Below are 23,387 nucleotides of genomic sequence, written 5' to 3'. Positions count from 1 at the left end.
CAGGGAGAGATCAATCCGGCAAGTTTCTTAGATGCAGTGAGGCTCACCATCCTGCCGCCCACTCCCCTACCTAGATGCTTCCCAACTCCGACGCTTCACCTACCTGGACATCGAGCCCAGTCAGGGCCGGTGCAAGGCTTCTCAGCACCCTGGGCAAAACTTCAACCTACTCCCCCCCCCCCCCCCCCCCAAAAAAAAATAAAAATAAAAAAATTCTCCCCTCCCCCATTTCTTTTTAGATCATGTGGTCATCCAATCCCCATGACACCCCCCCCCCCCGGAAGGTGGCCAAGTCCCCTGCTTTTCCTCTGCACCCTCCCCTTCGCCACCCACAATAGAGTACAAGGAAGAGGGGGCAGCAATGTAGGAAGTATGACTCAAGGGAAAGTATAGGGGTGAGTTCTTAGAAGTTCCACAGCCGCCACCTGCATAGAGTACAACAAGGATCCTCGTAGACATCCTTGATTTTTCGATTCGCAGACTTGGTGGCACCCCCCAGATCCCAACGCCCTAGGCAGCTGCCTAAAGCTGCCTAGTGGTAGAGCCGGCCCTGAGCCCAGTCACACCAACTGCAGGGATGGGCCACTTTTAGCATCAAAGGTTGTGGTTGGACTTACAGCTTTTTCTGCAGTAGGCTGTTTTATTCTACTTTATTATTAATGTTTTCCCCTCAAACATATAAAACTGTTATAATCTTTTGTCTGATGTTTTGTAACTTAAGACTCATTTTATATTGTCCTCACCACTGCTTCAATATTGTCATTTTGCCACTATATTTTGCTCTTCTCTTATACATACTGATCCCACATACATCTTATACATATACTCTCCCACAGTGCTACTTTTGTAGCGTTCCCAACATGGCTGTACACTTGTGGATGGGATGAAAAATACATGGACCTATTATGTTGGGACCCTATTTTTATTTTTAGGATGCTACCACAACCCATTTTGTGTTATCTCTTCTAGGTGTGACCTGTTCCACCCAGGGTAATCCTACTCAGTGGTCCCATGATGGCTGCCTCCTCTGGTAACTTACAAGGGCGGAATAGATAACCAGAGGAATCTATTAACCACAACGACTGCTCCAACACTGCCTTTTGGGCTGTCTAGGGGGGTCGATGCTGGTTCATTTTCAATAAACCAAAAATGGCCCCTGCCTCCTTGGTCGGGGTTTGCAGTAATACTATATCCTTTGTACAATACGTAATTTCTTTGATACCTGTAAAGAGCCTCAAGCCCTATGGTAGAAAGAGTGCTATATAAATATAATTGTTATTATAAAAAGGGAAACATTTGTGAAAAGTCATGTCAACCTTTTTTCTGCATTGACCATTACCATGTCAACTTTTTTTGTCAGTATCAACCTAGTGCGTGTTGACGTTTGTATGTCAGCCGTCCCGAATACCCAGCAGCTGTGTTTAGCTTTTGATATACTGTAAGTTCTGTTTTATATTTTGTGGTCAGACCCAATAAAAAGAGCTACAGTAATTACCTTTATCCTTATGTGTCACTGGATGGGTCCTGAATCCTACAATTCAGTCAGATTTGGAAAGTCAGTAATGTATGCAGATACACATGGCTGCATGCAAAATGGAGAAACAAAGAAGTAGGGCTTTTATTTTCTTATAGGTTTATGCTCATTACAACATTCATGTGTATGTCTGCTGGACTAATGTCTGTTTTGCTGAGTATTTCACTTGCAAAATCACGTAATTATATTTTATATACAAATTAGCATTGAAGAAACATCTTTATATGCCTTCATATACTGGCAGATTTTTAGCCATGCCTGATTACCCAATAGGCTAATAAGGCCGCAGCTAAGGGCACTGGGGGGGGGGGGGGGGGGTGCTTACAGGTGGTAGCCAAGGAATAGAATCACCAGTCCTGATGTACTGTGCGGGGTAAAGGTGACTGCCAGATGGCTGTGCCAATGTAACTTACTGATGGAACCATTAATTTGTGTACACTGTGCTACATGCTTCATGACATGCACATGGTCAGTATGACTTACGAGGTTATGGTGTAGATCTCGGGTGGTCAACCAGTCAAAGACAAAGAGCCAAAAAATATGTTTAGGGTTGCCCCCGAGCCGACATTATGGATGTGCCAAAAATGGTCTTGTTTCCACTAGGCCATGCCCCTGGTATAAAATACATTTAAAATGCCAGACCCAACATAAAATACATTGAGAAACCCAGATCCATATAATAAACTTCAGCTCCCCCTACAGGCCAACCTTATGTGTTATTCCAGCAGCCCCTTATGTGTCACTACAGCAGCCCCTAATATTGTCACTGTTCCCTTAATTGTAATGAGGTCAGTACGTCAGGGTGGATAAGTGCATACTTTACCTAAAAATCACTGCAGTGCTATAAGTCTTAGGAACCCCAGAAACCTATTGAAAACGGCACTAGGCAAAGGGACCAATCTAATACCTAATCCAGTTTGCAGGTAGCCAAGAGCAATGAATGGGAGACTGCTTCACAGGACGTATACTGCTGACTCTTATGGCTGCTACCTTTATCACACAATGGAGGGGAGGTATGGGGCGCACTGTTGTATTGTGCTTCTGACATCGGCACATTATCCGGCACACTGCTCACACTGACCCCCCCCGGAATCTCCATCACCAGGCCAAATATTCACATTTCTTAAAAGTATATTCTAGTGGGTTGTGTTTATAGACACAGAAGCAACAACAAATTGGGCAGCTGACAATGGAATTTATAAATACATATGTATACTAAGGACAATTTAGATTAAAGGTGGTGAAAAAAATTTGGGTCCAATTCAGGAGCAGTTGGGACATATTCATTTAATATATTCTTTAAAATGCTTTTTAGTACAGAAATAGCTTGATTATTACCCTTAATTCCCATGTTCCTATAAAGTAGCAGATAAGATTACGGACCTTATTCTGGTTGACTCGCAAGGCTGCGAATTTCACAGCCTTGCGAGTCCCCCAGATGACGCCCGCATGGTCACTTAACCCCCCTCCCCCCCTCACACGCCGTGATACCTCCCTGGGGGAGAATGGTCGGTGACCATTGGAATGATTTCACCAGCGCTCACAGATCTGAGCCACCTCTGTGGTGTCAGATCTCTGAGCGCCCTGTGGGGAAAGCGGACGGGCAGCTGACATCTGCTGACGTCAGCTGCCCACTCCCCGCATCACAAGACCATTACCATGGGAACGCCCAGCGATTCATGGGAACGTCCATGAAACGCTGGCCGTTCCCAAGGGATGTGCCCCCAGTCACCGACCCCCCTCCTCACACTGCTAGGTGCGTGTGGGTGCCCGTTCACACCAAGTGTCTGCATATGCTATAACTGCGCAGGTGCTAAAAATCATTCACAATAACCCCCTATATGTTATGCGCCAGCAGAACTCATAGCAACTCACCTTTAAGACTTCTTATATTGTTTCAAGTGAACTGATACAGAGACAATACTATATATAGTTTGGTAAATGAGCAACTGCTTGCAGGTGAGATTCACAACTTGTTATTTTCGGATATAGCAAGATCCCTAGGGCTGAACGTAGCCTGGAGCAAGGGAGAATTACAGGTCAGCTGCCTGGTGCTGCAAGACAGAACAAGGCAGCCTTGTCTGCACAAGGAAGCCTGATAAGACCATATGTATTTTGATTGCTGCTAAAGAGGAGCAGGTGTATATATTATTATCACCTAATGTACCATAATGATACTGCACAAATACAATTAATGGTGTGTCCAGTAGCTTGGCACGGTGTTGTATTGGAGTACCAGAGTCCTGATGTGCAGACTTTTCGGCATAGAATATAAAGTAATTTACTAAGTATTTGCTGGCTTTATCATGTGTATTATTTAATCCTTGCTGTGCGGAAGTCTTATATTGGTTGAATCCAGACATCACTGTAATATTTTTTATTTATTTAAAAAAAGGAAAAATCTCTGATCTTGTCCTGTTTTCTGCTATTATCGTTGAGTCCTGATTGTCCTTATTCTCCCCATTGTAATCCAGTCATATTAATCCTAGTAAGAACACAGGATGGTCCTTTTTGTTTCTTGTTAAGGTCCACTTGCCCATTTTGGATAGTCCTACTGCTGCAGGTGTTATGTATAGCTCAGCCTTGTAGCATGAGTGGTGACTGAGACTTCAGAATCTGTATAAAGTCCAGGTCTTATGGTCTCTGGAGACATGTCTTGTAGTGGCCACATTTCCACCCAGAAAAATGAGGGTGAATAAGCTTTTTGTTTATTATTTCTAATAGAATGTCGTTGTTTGTAGTTATTCCAAATCTGACATATCATTTCTTTAAATGGCCTAGTTGTAATAGTGTAAATAATGGGATTCAGAGCACTGTTTATTGGCAGTATGAAGATCACAACCCAGGAACTGATGGAACCTGAAACCGATAATAAATCGAGTATTAGTTTCTGTATTTAATGCTCCTGAAATCCCTAAACTGCTATAATCAATTACCAGCCATGAAAGCAATATACAGTGTTGTTCAATATTTACCAACATTTCTATTAGCATATAAAGGAAGAAACAGCATTAACTCTCTACTTAATTTTGAGACAGATAAAGCTACTTCCTAGAATTGGACTGCAGTCACTTAAGCTGCTGTGACATAACAAGTATATGCCACCAATCCATACAGTGCATTCTTGCAGAGTGAGCCAGTCAGTCGCCTTTGATATACCATGTACTGAATCAATAATCACTTTGCTAGCTATTAAAACATTTTTCACACAATATATATATATATATATTCACTAGTAAGCCCGCTCAAAGCTAATGCTTCGAAAGCTAGTAGGTGTAGTTTCACTTGCTGCCAACAGATGCAGTGTTTCGGAGTCACACAGACACTAGACATTATATTATGAGGTGGATTGGATTGGTGTATTCCCTTTTTTGCCCATAAGTGGGTGGAGTTTATGCATAGACCTCTAAGGTCATGGTAGGTAAATGAATTTTTATCCCCTACCCATCTAAAAGTAAATTCAGAATCCTAGCCACTAATTGAACAACCCTACTTCTCTTTAGGCTACCATTTAAATCTAAATTAGACCTGCCTTTACTAAAGAATTTCCCTGAAGGGATAACAGTCTATCCAGGAAATTGAATACCTGAGGTAAGACACCCCATAAAATGCTCCACTAGACACATCAGTGTTATCCCCATCATCCTTTTCATTCGCTTGCTTACCCTCTGACCCCAAATATTGTTGTTATATTCTTTTATAGATAGATTGTATACAGTGTGAAGACACTCTTCTTATACCAATCTTGTCAAGATTGAAAAAACTTTTTTTCTGGTATGTATACTCCATACCTACTTTAATTAATAAATATGTTGGATTAGGTGTTTTTGTAAAAACACTTATACATTGTTTTATCTGTACCACTTGTAGCTATACCCCTGACGAAGTCCTTTGCGAGGAAACGCGTTGGGTTTTATGAATAAAGGATCACTTATCCTAAAAGGAGTCTCCTTCTTATTTCGGAAAACAGATGAAAGAACTTTCTAATTTCTGATAAGAATACCAGTGGATATGAACTAATTGTGAACTAGCTAGGTGGTACTCCTTATAGCGCACTCCGATAAACCCCCTTTATATATATATATATATATATATATATATATATATATATATATATATAATAGATCAAAAAGATGAAACATGTATTTATGAAATGTATGAAAATAGAAATTAACGAATATTTAAAATTGTAAAGTACAACGGAATAAACTACAGCTATAAACGTAATTTTAATAAATAAATAAATAATATTCCCTTTTTATTCCATTCCTCAAAAGCTCTGATAGTTGCTGTCCCATAATGTCAGAAATTGCTAGCTAATGAGTAAAAATAATTAATATAGAGATTACCGTTTTTATTTGCAAACTCCACAAATTACATTTCAAATGTATCATCGACTGAGCTATTTGGTATTCTTATTAGTCCTTAAGATTAAAGTTACTGTAAGCTAGAAGACACATAAGTATTTAAGAAAATTACTTAAACTGAAAATTAAAATTGCAAATGTATAGCTGATAACCTTATTTCGCAAAGGATACAAAGTCAGTTCTAACGTTAATTCACATTTTTGATTACTGCAAATATAATTCACATGGTCTCAATCTGTATGTTAATATGGAAAAGTCTATTAAGGTTAAAAGTTGTCTTTTTGATGGTCCTATATGCTCTGATAATAACTTAAACGAATATCCCTTTAGTAATGAAGCCATTTACAGTTTTTCCTATTTCTAAATTCAGATCACTCATTAACATTATAACACAGCAGTGTTAATTCCAGTAAATCATGTTTAAACGAGTATTCTCCAAGCCATGCTGCAGCTATTTAGTAGTCATCCCCTTGGCGCACAGGCATAACTACTTCTTGACTGTCATAAAACATAACTGTATGTTATGTCTTCATTACGCAGTGTCTTTTAATATAAAATGTAATGTTGGCAGGACAAAAGTGTATTTGATAAAGCATGTACATGTACTTATAATCTCCTTATAATTTCTAAAAGTGTCTCAAGTTTTTTCTCTCCTGTTATGTTTTCCTAGACTGCTTTAATTCAAATAATACATAGTGCAATCTCCTGTACTGTCTCCTTAGAATGTTAAGCTCTATACATAATGACTGCTGTCCCACTCACCCTTCCGTTTGTCCTAGGTCAGTGGTAGCCAACTCCAGTCTTCGAGAGCTACCAACAGTTCACGGTTTCCATACCACTTAGGTGGTGGACAGGTTCATTCATTACTCACTAACTCATTTTTAAAAATCCACAGGTAAAGCTAATTACTTTAGTTGATTCTGTGAGGAGATCTGGAGATCATTAACTGTTGGTAGCTCCCGAGGACTGGAGTTGGCTACCTCTGTCCTAGATCAAAGGTGAGTTAGCCCTGACTAAAATACAACATCACTTAGGGACAGATGTATCAAGTTTCAAAAAGTGATAAAGTGGAGAGTGATAAACAACCAGCTAATCAGCTCCTACCTGTTCTTTTTCAAAGACAGCCTGTAACATGGCAGGTAGGAACTGATTGGCTGGCTGTTTATCACTCTCCATTTTATCACTTTTTGAAGCTTGATACATCTGGCCCTATCTGGTTTTTAATCTCAAAGACGTATGGCTGGGTACACTCTAGTAGATATATCTGTAGATAAGGCACAAACAGACTAGAAAGAAAAGTGTAAGGCTCCAATGCACAACTTTGCAAGAAGACAAGTACATTAGAGTCTCTAGTTTAAGAAATAGATGGCTCACAGGTCCTTAACTGGCAGCTTCATTACATGGTACCCACAAAACGACAGTGTCAATTCCTAGAGTGAAGAGGTGACTCTGTGATGCTGGTCTTCTAAGCAGAGTGTCAAAGAAAATGCAATATCTGAGACTGGCCAATAAAATTAAAAGATAAGTGTGGGCAAAAGAACACAGACATTGGACAGAGGAAGATTGAAATTTTTTTTATGGACAGACGAATCGAAGTTTGAGGTGTTTGGATCACACAGAAGAACATTTGTGAGACACAGAATAAGAGAAAAGATGCTGGAAGAGAGCTTGATGCCATCTGTCAAGCATGGTGGAGGTAATGTGATGGTCTGGGGCTGCTTTGGTGCTGGTAAAATGTGCGATTTGTACAAGGTAAAAAGGATTTTGAATAAGGAAGGCTATTACTCCATTTTGCAACACAATGCCATACAATTATGGTCAGCACTTGTTTGGAGCCAATTTCCTCCTCCAACAGGACAATGACCAAAGCTCACCTCCAAATTATGCAAGAACTATTTAGGGAAGCAGGCAGCTGGTATTCTGTCTGTAATGGAGTAGCCATCACAGTCACCAGATCTCAACCCCTTGAGCTGTTGTCGGAGCAGCTTGATCGTATGGTACACAAGAAGTGCCCATCAAGCCAATCCAACTTGTGAGAGGTGCTTGAGGAAGTGTGGGGTGAAATTTCTTCAGATTATCTCAACAAATGCCCAGATAGAGTGCTAAAGGTCTGCAATGTCGTAATTGTTGCAAAAGGAGCATTCTTTGACAAAAGCAAAGTTTGAAGGACAAAATTATTATTTCAAATAAAAATCATTATTTCTAACCTTGCCAATGTCATGACTATGGGCCTTATTTTGGTTCACTCTTTCTGACAAATTCCTTCTTAGATGGACAAAACCATGTGCACTGCAGGGGGGCAGATGTAAAATGTGCAGAGAGAATTAGATTTGGGTGAGTTATTTTGTTTCTGTGAAGGGAAAATACTGGCTGCTTTATTTTTACACTGCAATATAGATCTCACTTTGAAGTAAAACCCCACCCAAATCTAATTATATCTGCACAAGTTACATCTGCCCCACCTGCAGTGCACATGGTTTTGCCCATCTAAGAAGGCTTTTGTCAGAAAGAGTGAACTAAAATAAGGCCCATAGTATGTCCTATTAATTTTGCAACTCATTTGAGAAATAAAAGTCATGTAAAACACGAAATTGCCTGGGTGACCCCAAACTTTTGATAGGTAGTGTACATATACAATCACGTTATTTAATATCAGATATTTTGTTAAAAATAGTTGGACGTATATTGATTCTGTTCCTCTCTGTAAGCTGTTCAGCTAACTTACCATTATCAGCACTGTTTACTCAGCAGTTCCCGATAACATCTGTTACTATCATGAATATCAATACGTCTTTGATTTAAATACCAAATGTAATATACTTTAGAAGTTGATAGTTTTCATGAAATACTGATTTACTTTTGCAGCTTGTGATTGTGTTTATTTTCTGGCAAACACTTCAAACATCTCACAAATCATTTTCTTTCCTTATTCCAAACTGCTGCTTATTTCTTATCTGTAACGTTACATGACACAGCTGTTCCGTAGAACTGAGAGATCTAATCCATGCCACACGGAAATGTTTACAGAAAATTGACACAAAAGCGCCAAATATTTTACAACTAATTAATATGTGGTATGAAAGAAATGAGAAAACTATGTGTCTCTACTATGAATGTCTGCTTTATAACACAGAGATCCACACCTGGTGTAGTTTCTGTACACTGACAGAACAGAAAAACAAATCATTTGCATGTGTAGGTTCAATCTCAACTAATACGTTAGTAATATCTCCCAGCATCCTGAGCTAGGTATTCAAAAGAACACGTTACCTTAGGAGCGGGCCGCACAGCAGGATTTGGGCTACACTGATTGCTCTCAGCGGTATGCAAAACTTTTACAGTGATCTCTTTATTTCTGCCAGTCAGAATGAATTACGAAATATGTACCCACAGCACTAATATGAAGCTGGGCCACATAATATCATGGGAGTCTTATATTGTCAATACTAGTTTTCCATAAATCTCACTCCTCATAAGGGGGCTGATGCACAGTTGAACTTATGTCTGTGTGTGTAGTGTATTTGGTGACTCCTCCACTGTATGTCCATTCCATCATTGCGGGTCCCTGGGAGGCCACAGACGCTGGTGCGCACCACAGCACTCAGGAGACTGCTGGATGAAAAGGCTGGGTATACAGGAACAAGCGTCACTAGCCCCACCCTAAAACGTTTCATCAAGAGACTTCGTAAGAGAACTCTCTCTGATGAAGTCTGTTGATGAAATGCTGAGCCAGGGATGCTTGTTCCTGTGTACCCAGCACTATATACCAGGGCTTTCCCACGCTCCGGCTTCCTGCACGCTGTGGATACTATATAGAATACAGCCATGTATCATCTGGTTTCACAATAATGTACAATTTATAAAAAAATACAAATAATCATTTTTAATAAAATATTTAAACATCTTTTAATTAAAGCCTATTTAAGCCTCTTGGACCTTAACAGGAAGCTGCCCTCTTGGGTTGATGTGCAGTCTTCTTCAAATATTATTTCCAGAGATTCTACCCAACGCGTTTAGTCTTATAAAAAGACTTCCTCAGGGGTACCATAAGGAGTAAAATAAAATGAACAAGTTCTTTGAACAATATGAGATTACTGGATAATGGGATTGGACCTCATGTGTACCTGTAAATGAAGCAGGATGATTATCAGACAGTTAAAGACACCATTCATACATTACTGTGTTAAGAGGTGAAAACCATTTACTAGTAATATCTTACGAGCACTTCACTATACCAAGTGGTCCAATCCCGTTATCCAGTAATGTTGACCGTCATGTTCTAATCAGAAATTTTTCCAAGAACTTGTTCACTTTATTTCACACCATTAAGGTACCCCCGAGGAACTCTTTTTTCAAGCCAAAACATGTTAGGTATAAAAACTGCACATCAACAAGAGAAAGGGCTTCCTATTAAGGTCCAAGAGGACTGGAGAGGCTGTAATTATATAATAGATGTATTCATAATTTATTATTGTTTATATGTACATATTACTTGTACTGTTTTAATAAATTGTACATTTCGGCCAAATATTGAACGACTGTGCATGCGTACGGATCGTAGCATGCATGCGTGAGGCCATCCTGCTATAAAATTCAGTGTCTTTACCATTCGCAAGCTGTTCGCCAGTTAATTGACAGTAAGCTAGTGTTTGTGGGTGGCACCGGGACATTTACTGTGAGCATCAGGAAAGACGTAGGTACAGTGTGCCCAAGTGTTTTCAGGGATGGCTTGTGACATCAGCTCTGGCCCCCGATCAGCCTGTTTCTATCGCACTGGACAAGTAGGTCCTGGGTTACGCACAGACTGGACAAATCATTCAATGGTTAGTGGTTGCAAATGGATTTTCAGTTAATTGTCGATCCGCAAAAGTTCTATTCACAGCCTTGCACAGGGTGGGATTTTACTCTAACAGGGTGGCGGCTATCTAATTGCATGCCTCTGCAAATTAGCAGACAAGCAATTAGGCCTGAATAATGCCCAATGTGCTATTCTCCATGGCAGTTCCTTTAAATATTAAGCGTTTTACTTATTACCAACTCTACGTTAGCTGCAAGCAGGAAAGACGATTATACAGTTAGTTTGATTTATGTTGCCAGTAGAAAGGTTTTGTTCTTGTTTTTTACTACTAGGCACATATGAATGGTACTGGCGGCTCTCAGGTACTACATTGTCTTCTATTCAGATAGCTCAGTATCTTAACATAAACCCACCTGGGATTTCAACCTGAAGCAGTGATAGAAGTTTAAGAATGAAGATGGGTATCCAGCAGAGGGCATCCGTAAAAACGATGAAGAAGAAACGCTTGGCCAGGGTCATTTCTTTCTTGATGTGATTGTGGATTTCAGTAGCCATTATTGCAGTTTGATGGATACTATAGAACATGCTACTGTAGGAGAACACAATGATGATAAAAGCTGCCAAATTCACACCTATTGGAATCAAAACAAAATGCAGCAATTATTATGATGTACAGTACAAGCACTGTCAGCTTCTCATTGTGGGCCAGATTCTCTAAGCTTCAAAAGTGATAACATGGAGAGTGATATACAGCCAGCCAATCAGCTCCTACTTGCCATGTCACAGACTGTGTTTGAAGAATGTCAGACAGGAGCTGATTGGCTGGCTGTTTATCACTCTCCATGTTATCACTTTTGAAGCTTAGAGAATCTGTCCCTGTATCTCTTATTTGGTGCATGTGTCAGCATATTATTTATTTATTAATATACTGTATGTGTCGGTGTATATATAATATATTTTAGAGATGGGTGGCACTCGCGTAGTCCAGTACATGAAGATATAAGGGCAGGATACCAATCTGCTATTCAGCATTTCACTTTTCAAACTTTTGTCAGGACTATATAATAGCTTCAGCACCTCCTGCAGACCTTTATGATTAGAAACAAAACTGATATCAGACCCAGTGGCAAATGCAGTATTTTTAGAGGGGGGTTTCCAAATGTAATCCAAACTCTGCAGCACATTGGAGTAAGCATGAGAGTCTGGGGGAGCAGTAACAGCCCTGAAAATTGGTAGTTTTATATACTGGATACTGTATGAAATACAGTATTAATATTAAACATTACAGATGGTACTAGAGTATAGGGTGTTTCAAACATTTAAATAACATAAGTGGTCAGAAAAAGGTTAAACATATCATAATAAATACACAAACATAATAGAACCAGTACTGCACATTCTAAGCTCACACTCCCACTTCATGGTAAGGCTCCTGTCTCTTCCTCCTGACAGCTACGCTCTGGTCCATTGCGATGTTTGAGGGCTCAAATCCACACATACAGTATATGTGGTAGAAGAACCTGGAGCAGTAGGCATGTGCAGCAGCTCTGCACTGTCCCTTACACTGCATGATGTGTTAGCAGCTCTATTGATCATATTGATCGTATTATATACCAGCTATTTTTGTCATAACTTAAGGCATTTGCCAAGAGGATGGAGGTTTCAGGGCAACCAGAAACCCCTCTTGCGTTTGCCTATGAGATCGAGAGATAAGAGTATCCTGTTTATAATCTTATAATCTAGTAGGAGTTAAAAGCAGTCTACATATTGCATATGGGTCCAGCCAGGTTGCAAGGGTACAAAATGATTTAAGTAGCTAATATATAACAGACACTTTGAAACATTATTGTTCCATTATTATTACAATGCAACGCACACATATTATTAATTTCAGTGATAAGACAAACTAAAATAATCTATAAATCCCTACATCTTGCAAAGTGCTTGGCAGGAGCACCATGTTTTATAATTCTGCAATTTAGCAGAACAGAAATCAGGTCTGAATAACAAGCCCATGTTGCACTGTAGGCAATATGTACCATGTGTAGAGAGAATTAGATATGGGCGAGTTATTTTTTCTGTGCAGGGTAAATACTGACTGCTTTATATTTACACTGCATGTTAGATTTCAGTTTCAGCTTTGCGATTAGTTCTGAATAACCCCCTTTGTGTGAAATTAGCCAAACCAATATCTATATACAGTGTATGTACTGGCTGTTTTTTTAGACCTTAATATAGACCAAATATAATCCAAATATTTATTTTCCCTAGTTCAATTTTTATTTTACATAATATAATAGAAATTGTATGTTGTGAGAGTTCTACGGACTGCAATGCTCATTCATGCTAATGTACCTACCTGCATTCTTCTGATAAACTAGCAGTTTCTTTCCTTTTATTTACCTTCTCGGTGCATCACATAGTTACATTTTGGTTATCTCTCTCCCCAGATAATCCCACTCCAGGTTTCAGTCTTTGGGGCCCTTTTCCCACTTGCCCATATGATAACATATCCAGATAATAATCAATAAATTCCTTTTAAAGCTACTGAAAAGATTAGGGCTTTACCTTGACTACAGAAGTGAAAGTACTAAGCCGTCAGAAGACGCACATGAAGAGCTGTGCAAGTACTGCTGGGGACTCTGCTCTGACCCCTTTATCATATTGGCACAGACAGAAAGTTTTAGTTGTGAAACTTACAGTGAAGTTCTTCTCATCATCTTTACAGCAGACATTTAAGAGATTAGTCATTGAAGTTTAGCCTACAGATACTGTTACTTAACATTGCAAATAAGCACACAGCTATTTAGACTGCTCCATTTCAGTAAACCACATCCAATGTCATCGTTTCTTACATGCATTACTGACATTTTGGGAGAACATAATGTATAAAAATGGCAAAATTGCACATTTACCTACTGTAGATGCTAAATGAGTACTTCCCTTGTTTACAGGTCTCCTAATAAAATCATATTTGTGCCCTTTATATTAAATACCACTCATACGCTGTCATCTAAGCAGCTCCCAGTGAATGGCTCGGCATGCAGCGGCACTAAAGAATGAGGGGCAAGTGTGTGCGAATGAGAAATGCGTGCAAGACGCTAGCGCACCCAATTCATGGCAATGGACGTGCGAGATGCTCATGTGTCCATTTCCCTGCAAATGGCATGCTGAGTCGGGTAGCCATGGCGTGCCAGTGCATCCTTTGGCCGCGGCTCCATCTCTCTCTCTCTCTCTCTCTCTCTCTCTCTCTCTATATATATATCTATATATTGATCGGAATACTTCCATGCCTAAATGACTTACCAAGGAAGATGATGACGGAATAGATCTGAGCTGATGTGCTCTCAGGTTTCTCAGAGTGTAGTGGGAAGCAGACCCCATTTGTACCATAGTAGTTGTGGAAAAAATGTTCATTGCTGAGGGGTATAAAAGCAATGACAAAACCAATAATCCATATAAGTATTAGCATTGTGATCGTCCGGTATTTTCCAGGTTTCAGGCACCGGAAGGGATATACAATACAAATATACTTTTCCAAAGTCAAATAGGTGAGAAGTAAGACTGACACCTCTGTGGAGAGTATAGCTAGTGATCCAACCAGGCGACACTGTGTGCTGTCCATCCAGGCCTGGGCATTCATGTTGTATTCACCTCTGTATTTAAGATCATAATATCCAATAACAAATAAGTATAGTCCCATCAAACAATCAGCACCTGAGACACAAACAATAATCATATAGAACAGTTATTATACGCAGAGAATATAATTTTAACCACAGTTTTGAATAATCATAAAGTCCTAATCTTAAAACCTGCATTAATAGAAATGAAAACATTATATATACAGCAATTCAGATGTTGCTGTGTGTTTCTTTTAGAGATGTGCAGGCTCTGATTTACTCTGATTTCACAGCAGGATATTATTGGCTATCAACTGTCAACAACTGTCATGTGATTTGGGATAGCCAATAAGATCCTGCTTTGAAATCAGAGTAAATCAGAGTAAATCAGAGCCTGCACATCACTATTTTCTTTTAATTCAAAGTGGAGAACATAATAGTGCTTCCTTCCCAATCCGCTCCAGTTAGACCAAATCAGTGAAAAGGAACTCACCTACATACTATACATGGTTGTCACAAAGCCTGGAGTGCCTTGATCACTCCTTCTCTCTGCCCCTGATTGCCTGTTCTTTGTCTGACAGCAACAGGATCTCATGATTTTGTGACATTCTCTTGCATAAATACCCAAGAAATGGAGGAGCCACCCTCCATGCTCCATGGGCGCAGATAAGTAAATGGTATTCTAGTACTGTAATATATTTGTCATCATCTGCCTGTCACCTCCTACCTGTCATCCTCTGCCTCTCACATCACCATCTGTCTCTTTTATTCACCATCAGCGTCTCTATGTCACCTTTGGCTCTCCTGTCACCCTCTGCCTGTTACCCATAGCCTCTTCCCATCACCTACTGCCTCTCCCCATCACCAATAGCCTTTCCCAGTCACCCTCTCCCTGTTACCCTCTGTCTCTCCATGCACACACTCGCTGTTAGCCATATCCTCTTTCCTGTCCCCATCTTCCTCTCATGCATAGCCTCTCCCTATCACCCACTCCCTGCACTTTCTCCCCATCAACAATATTTTCTCTTCATCACCCTCTGCCTCCCACTGCACTCTCTTTTCATCTGCCATAGCCTCTCCCTCTTTGCCTCTGTTTGTCATACCTCTGCCTTCCCTACCACTGTCCAGATTCTCCCTGTCATCTGCTGCCTCTACACATCACACTCTCCCTCCACCTGTCACCCACTACCTCTCCCTTTCACCATGTACTCTCCCTAGAGAAGATATATTAAGCCTTGGAAAGTGATAAAAGGGAGAGAAATAAAGTATCAACAATTTAGCTGTTAACTGCCCTGTTACAGACTGTGTTTGAAAAATGCTAGGAGCTGATTGGTTGGTACTTTCGTCATTTCCAGTTTGCACTTTATACAAATGGTGCAATCTCTTAGGAAGGGACACCCACTACTTTGTGTCAAGGCGAAATACTGTGTAAAGTCCACTGCTAAATCTGAAACTAACTTTAACTTTTTAAGTGAAACTTGGGAATGAGCAAACCTATATTGCAATTTGAGTATCATTGTGTTATGTACTTACAGCAAAGTGAAATGATGGACATGACATGTAGCTTGTTCTCAGATCTGATGTAAGGTCGTGTACAGATGACAAAGATGTTCCCAAAGCAGGTTGCCGCAGAAACAACCCACACAAACACTCGCTGAACTATACTTGCAAGCAGGTTTTCTAGAGAGGAGATCCCATCTGTGTTTGGTTTGCAGTTGCGCACATGGGGGGCGAAGCCGCAGTACTGGAATTTCTTAAAATATCTGGTAACAGCAACAAATTGTATATAAGTGCAATGAGTCATTCAGTAGCTACTCTTCACCTCACCCTCTGCTCAACTCTGCCCCTAAAGCTGGATACACACTGGGCAATATATTGTCCATCTAAGCAAACAGACGATATATACCATTAGTGGGTCATCGTGTGTGTCCTTCATAGACATAACACGTCGGCCCTGCAGCATAGCTGATGCCTGAGATATCACTAGATGTCCAGATGCATGTCTGTGTGCAAGCATTGACTTACATATAATGGGTACAGGAAGTGTGGCGCAAACCCTACACACATATAATTATACTGATCTCAGGGCAGCGCTACAGACAGAAGTCACCTGGAAAATTGGCCAACATCCATAAAGCCAGAGTCTACTGCGCTGCTAGAGAAGGAGAGGGGCCTGCATGGAGGCAGCACATGGGCCATCTCCTTCCTTAAATTGCCCATATGTGCAGGGGATCAGATGCAAAGCAAAATAAAGCAAGTAACTCTGCACCTTGGCAAAACCACACGGCACTGCACAATGTGAAGGTTTAAACCATGTAAAGAGAATGCACACTCTGGAGCTCCAGAGAATTTTCTTCATTATTTTAAACTTTTATTTATTTGGGCATGCTGCATGCCTGCGACGTGGAAGCTTAGGGGGGGGGGGGGCACACAGGTGCTGTTCAGGTGGGACCTGCTAGAGGCGTACCCTGGCTAAATTGTTTGGCTCATGCGCAGGGGGGCATACAGCTCCTCCAAGGCACTCCAGTCTACAAGGATGTTAAATTGGGGGAGAGTTGCTGAAAACAGCTCATTTAAGGGCTTCTTTCACTGGTATAGCATGTTGTCCATAATACTGAGGCGGAGATGATGATGCAGCTATGCTGCTGGGGCTGCAGGGGATCAACATCATCCCTTACCTGGATTATCTCCTCATAAAGGCGAGGTCCATGGAACAGCTGTCAGCCAGCATTTCTCAGACCACTCAGCTATTGTCTCAGCACAGGTGGCTTCTAGATGATCAGAAGTCTCACCTGCTGCCCACCAAGGGATTTCTCTTTCTGGGGATGATTCTGGACACAGTGGCCCAGAGGATCTTCCTTCCACCTGACAAAGCTACGGCCATTCAGGAATTGGTCAGGTACTGACTCCGAACAAGATCTCAGTCTATCTCTGTATTTCTCTGTATTCGCCTGTTGGAAAAGTTGGTGGCATCCTATAAGGCCATCTAATATGGGTGTTTCCACACCAAGAGTTGGAGGGTCGACAGTTCGGGATCCAAAACGACGGATGCGAGCCTAAGAGACTGGGGAGCTGTAACCCAAGGGGTACAGTTTCAGGGCAGGTGGTCAAGCCACGAGTCTCTCAACATCCTGGAACTTCAGGTGATTTACAAGGCTCTGATTCAGGCCTCCCATCTACTCCTCAATCAGGTGATTCAGGTGCAGTCTGACAATGCATGTGGTAGGTCTCCATGATCCTTTGGGCAGAAAAGCATACAAAGGCCATATCAGCCATTTTCAATTCAGGCATGGAAAACTGGGAGGCAGACTTTCTCAGTCGCCACAACCTGCACCTGGGAGAGTGGCATCTCCACCCACAGGTGTTCCAGCTGATCACAGACCGGTGGGCTTGCCTAGCATGGCTCTGATTGCATCCCGGCTCAACAAGAAGCTGCAGCTTTACTATGCCAGGACCAGGGACCCTCAGGCTGCGGTGGTGGACGGACTATCAATGTCTTGGTCATACCAGCTGGTATACTTATTCGCTCCAATTCCGTTGCTGTCCCGAGTACTCCACAAGATCAGGAGGGAGAAGGTCCATGCAATTCTGATTTCCATGGACTGGCCACGAAGGGTGTGGTATGCCGATCTTCTGGCCATGTCGGTGGATAAACCTTGGCCTCTTCCGCTGAGAAGAGATCTTCTTCAGCAAGGGCCGTTCATTTATCTGGACTTACGACGGCTTTGTTTGTCTGCTTGGAGGTTGAGCGGCTGATCTTAGCCAGAAAGGGTATTCAAGGAAATGTAATCAATACCATCGGATCTGGAAGAGATATGTGTCATGGTGTTAAGGGAGACATTGTTCCCCTATGGTTTTCCTCAGAGTCATCCGGTTTCTGCAGGCTGGAGTTGATATTTGGCTTCGTTTCGGCTCCATCAAGGTGCAGATATCAGCCTTCTCCATCTTCTTTTAGAAAAAGTTGTCTCTGACATTTTTAGAAGGTGTTCTGCACATCCAGCCTCCTTTCGTACTGCCCACGGCTCCGTGGAACCTGTTGGTTGTATTGACCTTATTGCAGTCCTCCTGGTTTGAGCTGTTGGACTCCGTTGAGGATAAGTTCCTTACATGGAAAGTGGTCATACTTATGGCCTTGGCCTCGGCTAGACGGGTCTCCGAATCGGGGGCTTTGTCATGTAAGTCCCACATAGCGCAGTGCCGTGTGGTTTTGTCAAGGTGCAGAGTTACTTGCTTTATTTTGCTGTGCATCTGATCCCCTGCACATATGGGCAATGTAAGAAAAGAAAGGGCCCGTGTGCAGCCTCCATGCAGGCCCCACTCCTTCTCTAGCAGCACAGTAGACTCTGACTTTGTGGATGTTGGGCAATTTTCCAGGAGACTTTTGTCTGTAGCGCTGCCCTGAGATCAGTATAATTATATGTGTGTAGCCTGTACCCATTATAGGCAAGTCAATGTTTGCACACAGACATGCTTGTCTAGTGCTCACATTAATGTTTCCAGATCAAGCATAATGTCCAATATAGTACAGCTGCCTTTCAGCCCATTACAGGACATCTGGTGATAGCTCAGGCATCAGCTATGCTGCAGGGCCGATGTTATATGTCTATGAAGGACACACACGATGACCCACTTTATGGTATATTGTCTGTTACCGGTAGGTTTATAAAATCCTATATTACCATTTGGGGACTGGGCCCAGTAGTGTGACAGTCCGCACCGGACCCATTACCCTGAAGTGTCCTGGAGTGGCTCTTCTCTGGGCTTCTCCAGGAGATGAGGCAAAAAGTAGGGTGCCGGATGACTGCCCTACAGTCGGGACCCCGACAGTCAGTATACCAACATCGGAATCCCAACTGTTCAACTGCCGGAAAGTCGGGATCCCGACTAATGGGCTACTCTCCTGTGTGGGGGTCCATGACCCCCATAGAGGGAGAATAGAAACGGTGGCAAACGCAGCAAGCCACCGAGCCCACAAGAGGCTTTTTTGCACTTGCCTCCTTGTCTGAGTACTGGCGGTCTGTATTCCAATGTCAGTATACTGACCACCGGAATCCAACCTGTCGGACAATCATTCCACACCCAAAAAGTAGGTAATGCAACACAGTTTGTATAGGTCTTCTTTTTTTATTACTTTAATTACTTTAAAATAAAAATCAGGCCTGAAGTGCCTATCAAGCTGTTGTTATACTGCAACTCCTATTAGAGTATGATTTATTTCCCCATAGAGGCTTACATACAAAGGCCTACTACTTACATGTGAGTGAGGTTTACTAGACCTACTACTAACATGTGAGTGAGGTTTACTAGACCTACTACTTACATGTGAGTGAGGTTTACTAGACCTACTACTTACATGTGAGTGAGGTTTACTAGACCTACTACTTACATGTGAGTGAGGTTTACTAGGCCTACTATTTACATGTGAGTGAGGTTTACTAAGCCTACTTCTTACATGTGAGTGAGGTTTACTAGGCATTTTACTTACACATTAGTGAGGTTTACTAGACCTACTTACTAGGCCTATTACTTACATGTGAGTGAGGTTTTTCAGGGGCATAAACATCCTTCTTTGGATATTAGGAATTTCAATTCCCTCAAGGCTTCTGGAACATAAAAAGCATCTACTTAGTAACTGCATATAAACACACCTTTGTTTATTACTCTTTGGTCATAACTCTGCAAAGCCGTCTGCCCCCCCCCCCCCCCGCGCTGACCGCATCGGGCAGGGGGAAAGTCGCTTAGTGTGTATGAACTAAGCGGCTTTCCCCCCAGCGATGATAGCGATCATCGCTGTCCATACAAGCTGGGCATAATCACCCAGTGTGTATGGACCTTTACTTGACATAATCCAACAAAAGCCACCATTTTTGTAGAATTTATGGCTTAATAAAGAGGTCATCATGGGAGTGAAATTAAATACACTATATTTGATTAGAATCTGTTCACATTCTGTTCATATTTTCTTAATTATTATAGTCATCAAATTACTTTTCTAACGTATTTAAAAATGTCTTCACCACATACTTACATGGTTTTATTTTATACTTACAGGGATTTTAGTGTCAATACATAATCAAACTGGTCTGCTTGAATCTTCTGTATGGGGTTATAGGAAATATTCCTGTATGCAGTAGAGAAAATACATCTGAATCGGACTTGACAGTTAGAAATTGACATTCATGTTGACATGGGTTAAAAATGGAAATATTGTGATATATTGTGTTTTTCTGCACATTAAAATATGTAACACTAAGAATAGCGACATAATATACAGTACACGCATGTTTAACTAGTTTTTGAACATACATTTTATTAAATACATAAAACATTTTATTTAACAAGAAGCTATGGTCTACTGAACGTGAAAAATGAAATGCTTTTTAAGTGACTGGGCTGCTGTAATAACAATGACTGATTTCACCTCTACTAAAATGAATTTCCCAGATTTATGTGGACCTGATGTAGTAAAATAATGGCTCCTTTTATGAGGAAAAGGCCATTTTTACAGTACATAAAGTGATCTAATAAATGCAATAAACATGTACACAAAAAGCATATTAATATGGTGCTTTCTCCAGGCAATCAAATTCTAGATTTAATTAGCAAAATATAGATTAAGTTAAAGTTAACATTTATTTGAGGTCCTTGTCCCTGATATATTGATAATGGTTTATACATGGAACAGCTTACCAATGTCAGATGGAAAACAAGAGCTGGATAATGAAACGTATTTACAGGAGTATATTACAGTTAATACAACCAATCAATGAGCAGTACATTAGTAACATGCAAACAGCTTACAATTGTGATAATTCCTTCATGTCCTTGAGTAAAGCTGGAGAAAAGTCTTTAATTCTGTTATTAGCCAAGTCCCTGGTAATGTAAATATAAAGAAATTGTTATTGAATGAACGTCTGCAGAAAATAAATGTGACGTTTTATCAGGTTTTCTTTTAATTTGTAATGATATTAATAGCTTTAGTTCTTTATTATCTTTTCCGTAAATGAATCATTACTCAACTCTATATGACTTTATTAAGAGAAAAGTTTGTGAATGATGCAGCACAAATGGAGCACAAACACAGTTCTCTCTCATCAAACAACAATAATATTCTGATGCTAATGTTCCCATTTGTACGGGAAGGTGTAAGGCTTTGTACATTCAGGTGTAGACTGCTTGGTGCACCATTTTGTTCTGTATAAAGAAGAAGCTTGGTACAACAGGGCATTCCATGCTGAATGTGGGCCAGCATCAGGAATATGCATACTTATAGGCGTTGCTTGTAAAATGCTTTTCACAAGTAGGCAAGTATAGGAATAGGGGCTTGATTCATGCTTGTAAGTATAGCAAAAAAAAAGCCAGCAACTTTGTCTCTTGAACAAACCATGTGGCCATGCAAGTGGAGCAAGTACATTTATATTTTTTTTCTGTGCACAGTAAATACTGGCTGCTTTTACATGTAGCCCACAAATGTTATTTTTATTTTTACACTGCAATTTAAATTTCAGTTTGAACTCAACCCACTCAAATCTAAATCTCTCTGTACATTATGGGGGGTATTCAATTAAGTCTGATGACTTTAGTATTCAATTCAAAATATTGGTTGCATGTATTTTAGTGAGCCTGTATGAGCATCCAGCTCTGGTAAATTCCCAAAGGAACGTCCTCCCAGCTAGTTTGCACTCCACCATATCAAGATTCCGTCCTAACGGGGTATGCAAATGGGTATCTGGTGGTGCTTGTTCTAAAAGATCCGGTCTAACTGCCTATGTGCTCAGCGGCTTCCTCAGAGAGACTCTTGATTGAGTGCTAACCAGCCGTGGGGGGAAATTTCTTTGTGAATTTACTGGAGCTGGATGCTCATACAGGCTCACTAATGCTGCTTTCACACAACAAAACCTGCTTAGACCCGGTATTTAAAACATTTCTTAAAACGGGTTCATGCAGGTTAATGTCCCTTTCACAATGCACATTTTACCCGGTATTACACCGGGTATAAGCAGGTTTGCGGTGTGAAAGCACGGGGCCACTGATCGGCAATGATGCCGTTTACCTGATGTAAGGTTGCCCCGGGAATATGGCGGAGTGGAGTATGGAGGCAGAGGCAGGCCCCGGGTGGAGCTGGCTAGCAGCGGTGACAGTACGGGAGTCCGGGGGATCCGGCAGGCAGAAAGGGGTGTGGAGCGGCCAGCGGGCCCCGGCACACTTATTGCAACTGAGGTCCCACTCTGAGCATACCTAATGAACGGGACCCAGTGCAGTGAATATTTAATGCCCCCTGCAAATGTAATGAGCAGACCCGTTTTAGTCCCGTTTAGACTGCAAAAAAAACGGGTCTGAAACGGGTAGGACCCTGCTTTTTTACCGTTTTGAAATACCATTTTTTAAAATGGTAAATTAACTCTGAACCTTTCAGACCGCACATATTACCGTTTTGAAACGGTAAAAAACAGCAATATAACGGGTAATAAGTGCGGTCTGAAAGGGTTATAAAAGACCTGAAACCAATATTTTAACCAGCCAATCATAAAATATTTGGATAAACAGAAGCAAATCTTGTCCCTCACTACATAATTAAACCTAAAGATAAAACACAATTCATTTAATTAAAATTTTGTTCTTAAATTTTCAATAAAAACTTTTGGCCTAGGGGTGCCATGCATACAATTCTGATACAATAGGGCGCCTTAATTCTAAAAAGTTTGGGAACCACCTAACAATCTTCTGCTGTGCATTTGATAAAAGTTAACCCTAACCTGTAACATCTGGACATAGGGCCTTATTCTAGTTCACTCTTTCTGACAAAATCCTTCTTAGATGGACAAAACCATGTGTACTGCAAGGGGGGGGGGGGGGCAGATGTAAAATGTGCAGAGAGAATTAGATTTGGGTGAGTTATTGTGTTTCTGTGCAGGGTAAATACTGACTGCTTTATTTTTACACTCCAATATAGATCTCACTTTGAAGTAAAACCCCACCCAAATCTAATTATCTCTGCACAAGTAACATCTGCCCCACCTGCAGTGCACATGGTTTTGTCCATCTAAGAAGGCATTTGTCAGAAA

At 41.0% G+C, this 23,387-nt stretch overlaps 1 protein-coding gene across 1 annotated transcript in view; it reads right to left on the bottom strand.

Moving 5' to 3' along the window:
* Positions 1-274: 274 nt before the first annotated feature.
* RXFP1 (relaxin family peptide receptor 1) overlaps positions 275-23,387 on the bottom strand; it is a 188,661-nt gene continuing 165,548 nt past the window's right edge. The window contains exons 12-18 of the mRNA XM_083172505.1: positions 21,124-21,195; positions 20,372-20,443; positions 19,854-19,925; positions 15,856-16,085; positions 14,006-14,416; positions 11,113-11,331; positions 275-4,393 (exon numbers count right to left, since the gene is read on the bottom strand). Coding sequence (XP_083028631.1) covers positions 4,101-4,393; positions 11,113-11,331; positions 14,006-14,416; positions 15,856-16,085; positions 19,854-19,925; positions 20,372-20,443; positions 21,124-21,195 — 1,369 coding nt within the window. The 3' untranslated portion in view covers positions 275-4,100. The remainder of the gene's footprint in view (positions 4,394-11,112; positions 11,332-14,005; positions 14,417-15,855; positions 16,086-19,853; positions 19,926-20,371; positions 20,444-21,123; positions 21,196-23,387) is intronic.

This window comes from Crinia signifera, chromosome 1 (genome assembly GCF_055691185.1).
Source record: "Crinia signifera chromosome 1, ASM5569118v1, whole genome shotgun sequence".
NCBI lineage: Eukaryota > Metazoa > Chordata > Amphibia > Anura > Myobatrachidae > Crinia > Crinia signifera.
The sequence above is the reverse complement of the archived record's forward strand: the minus strand, read 5'-3'. Positions and strand labels throughout refer to the sequence as shown.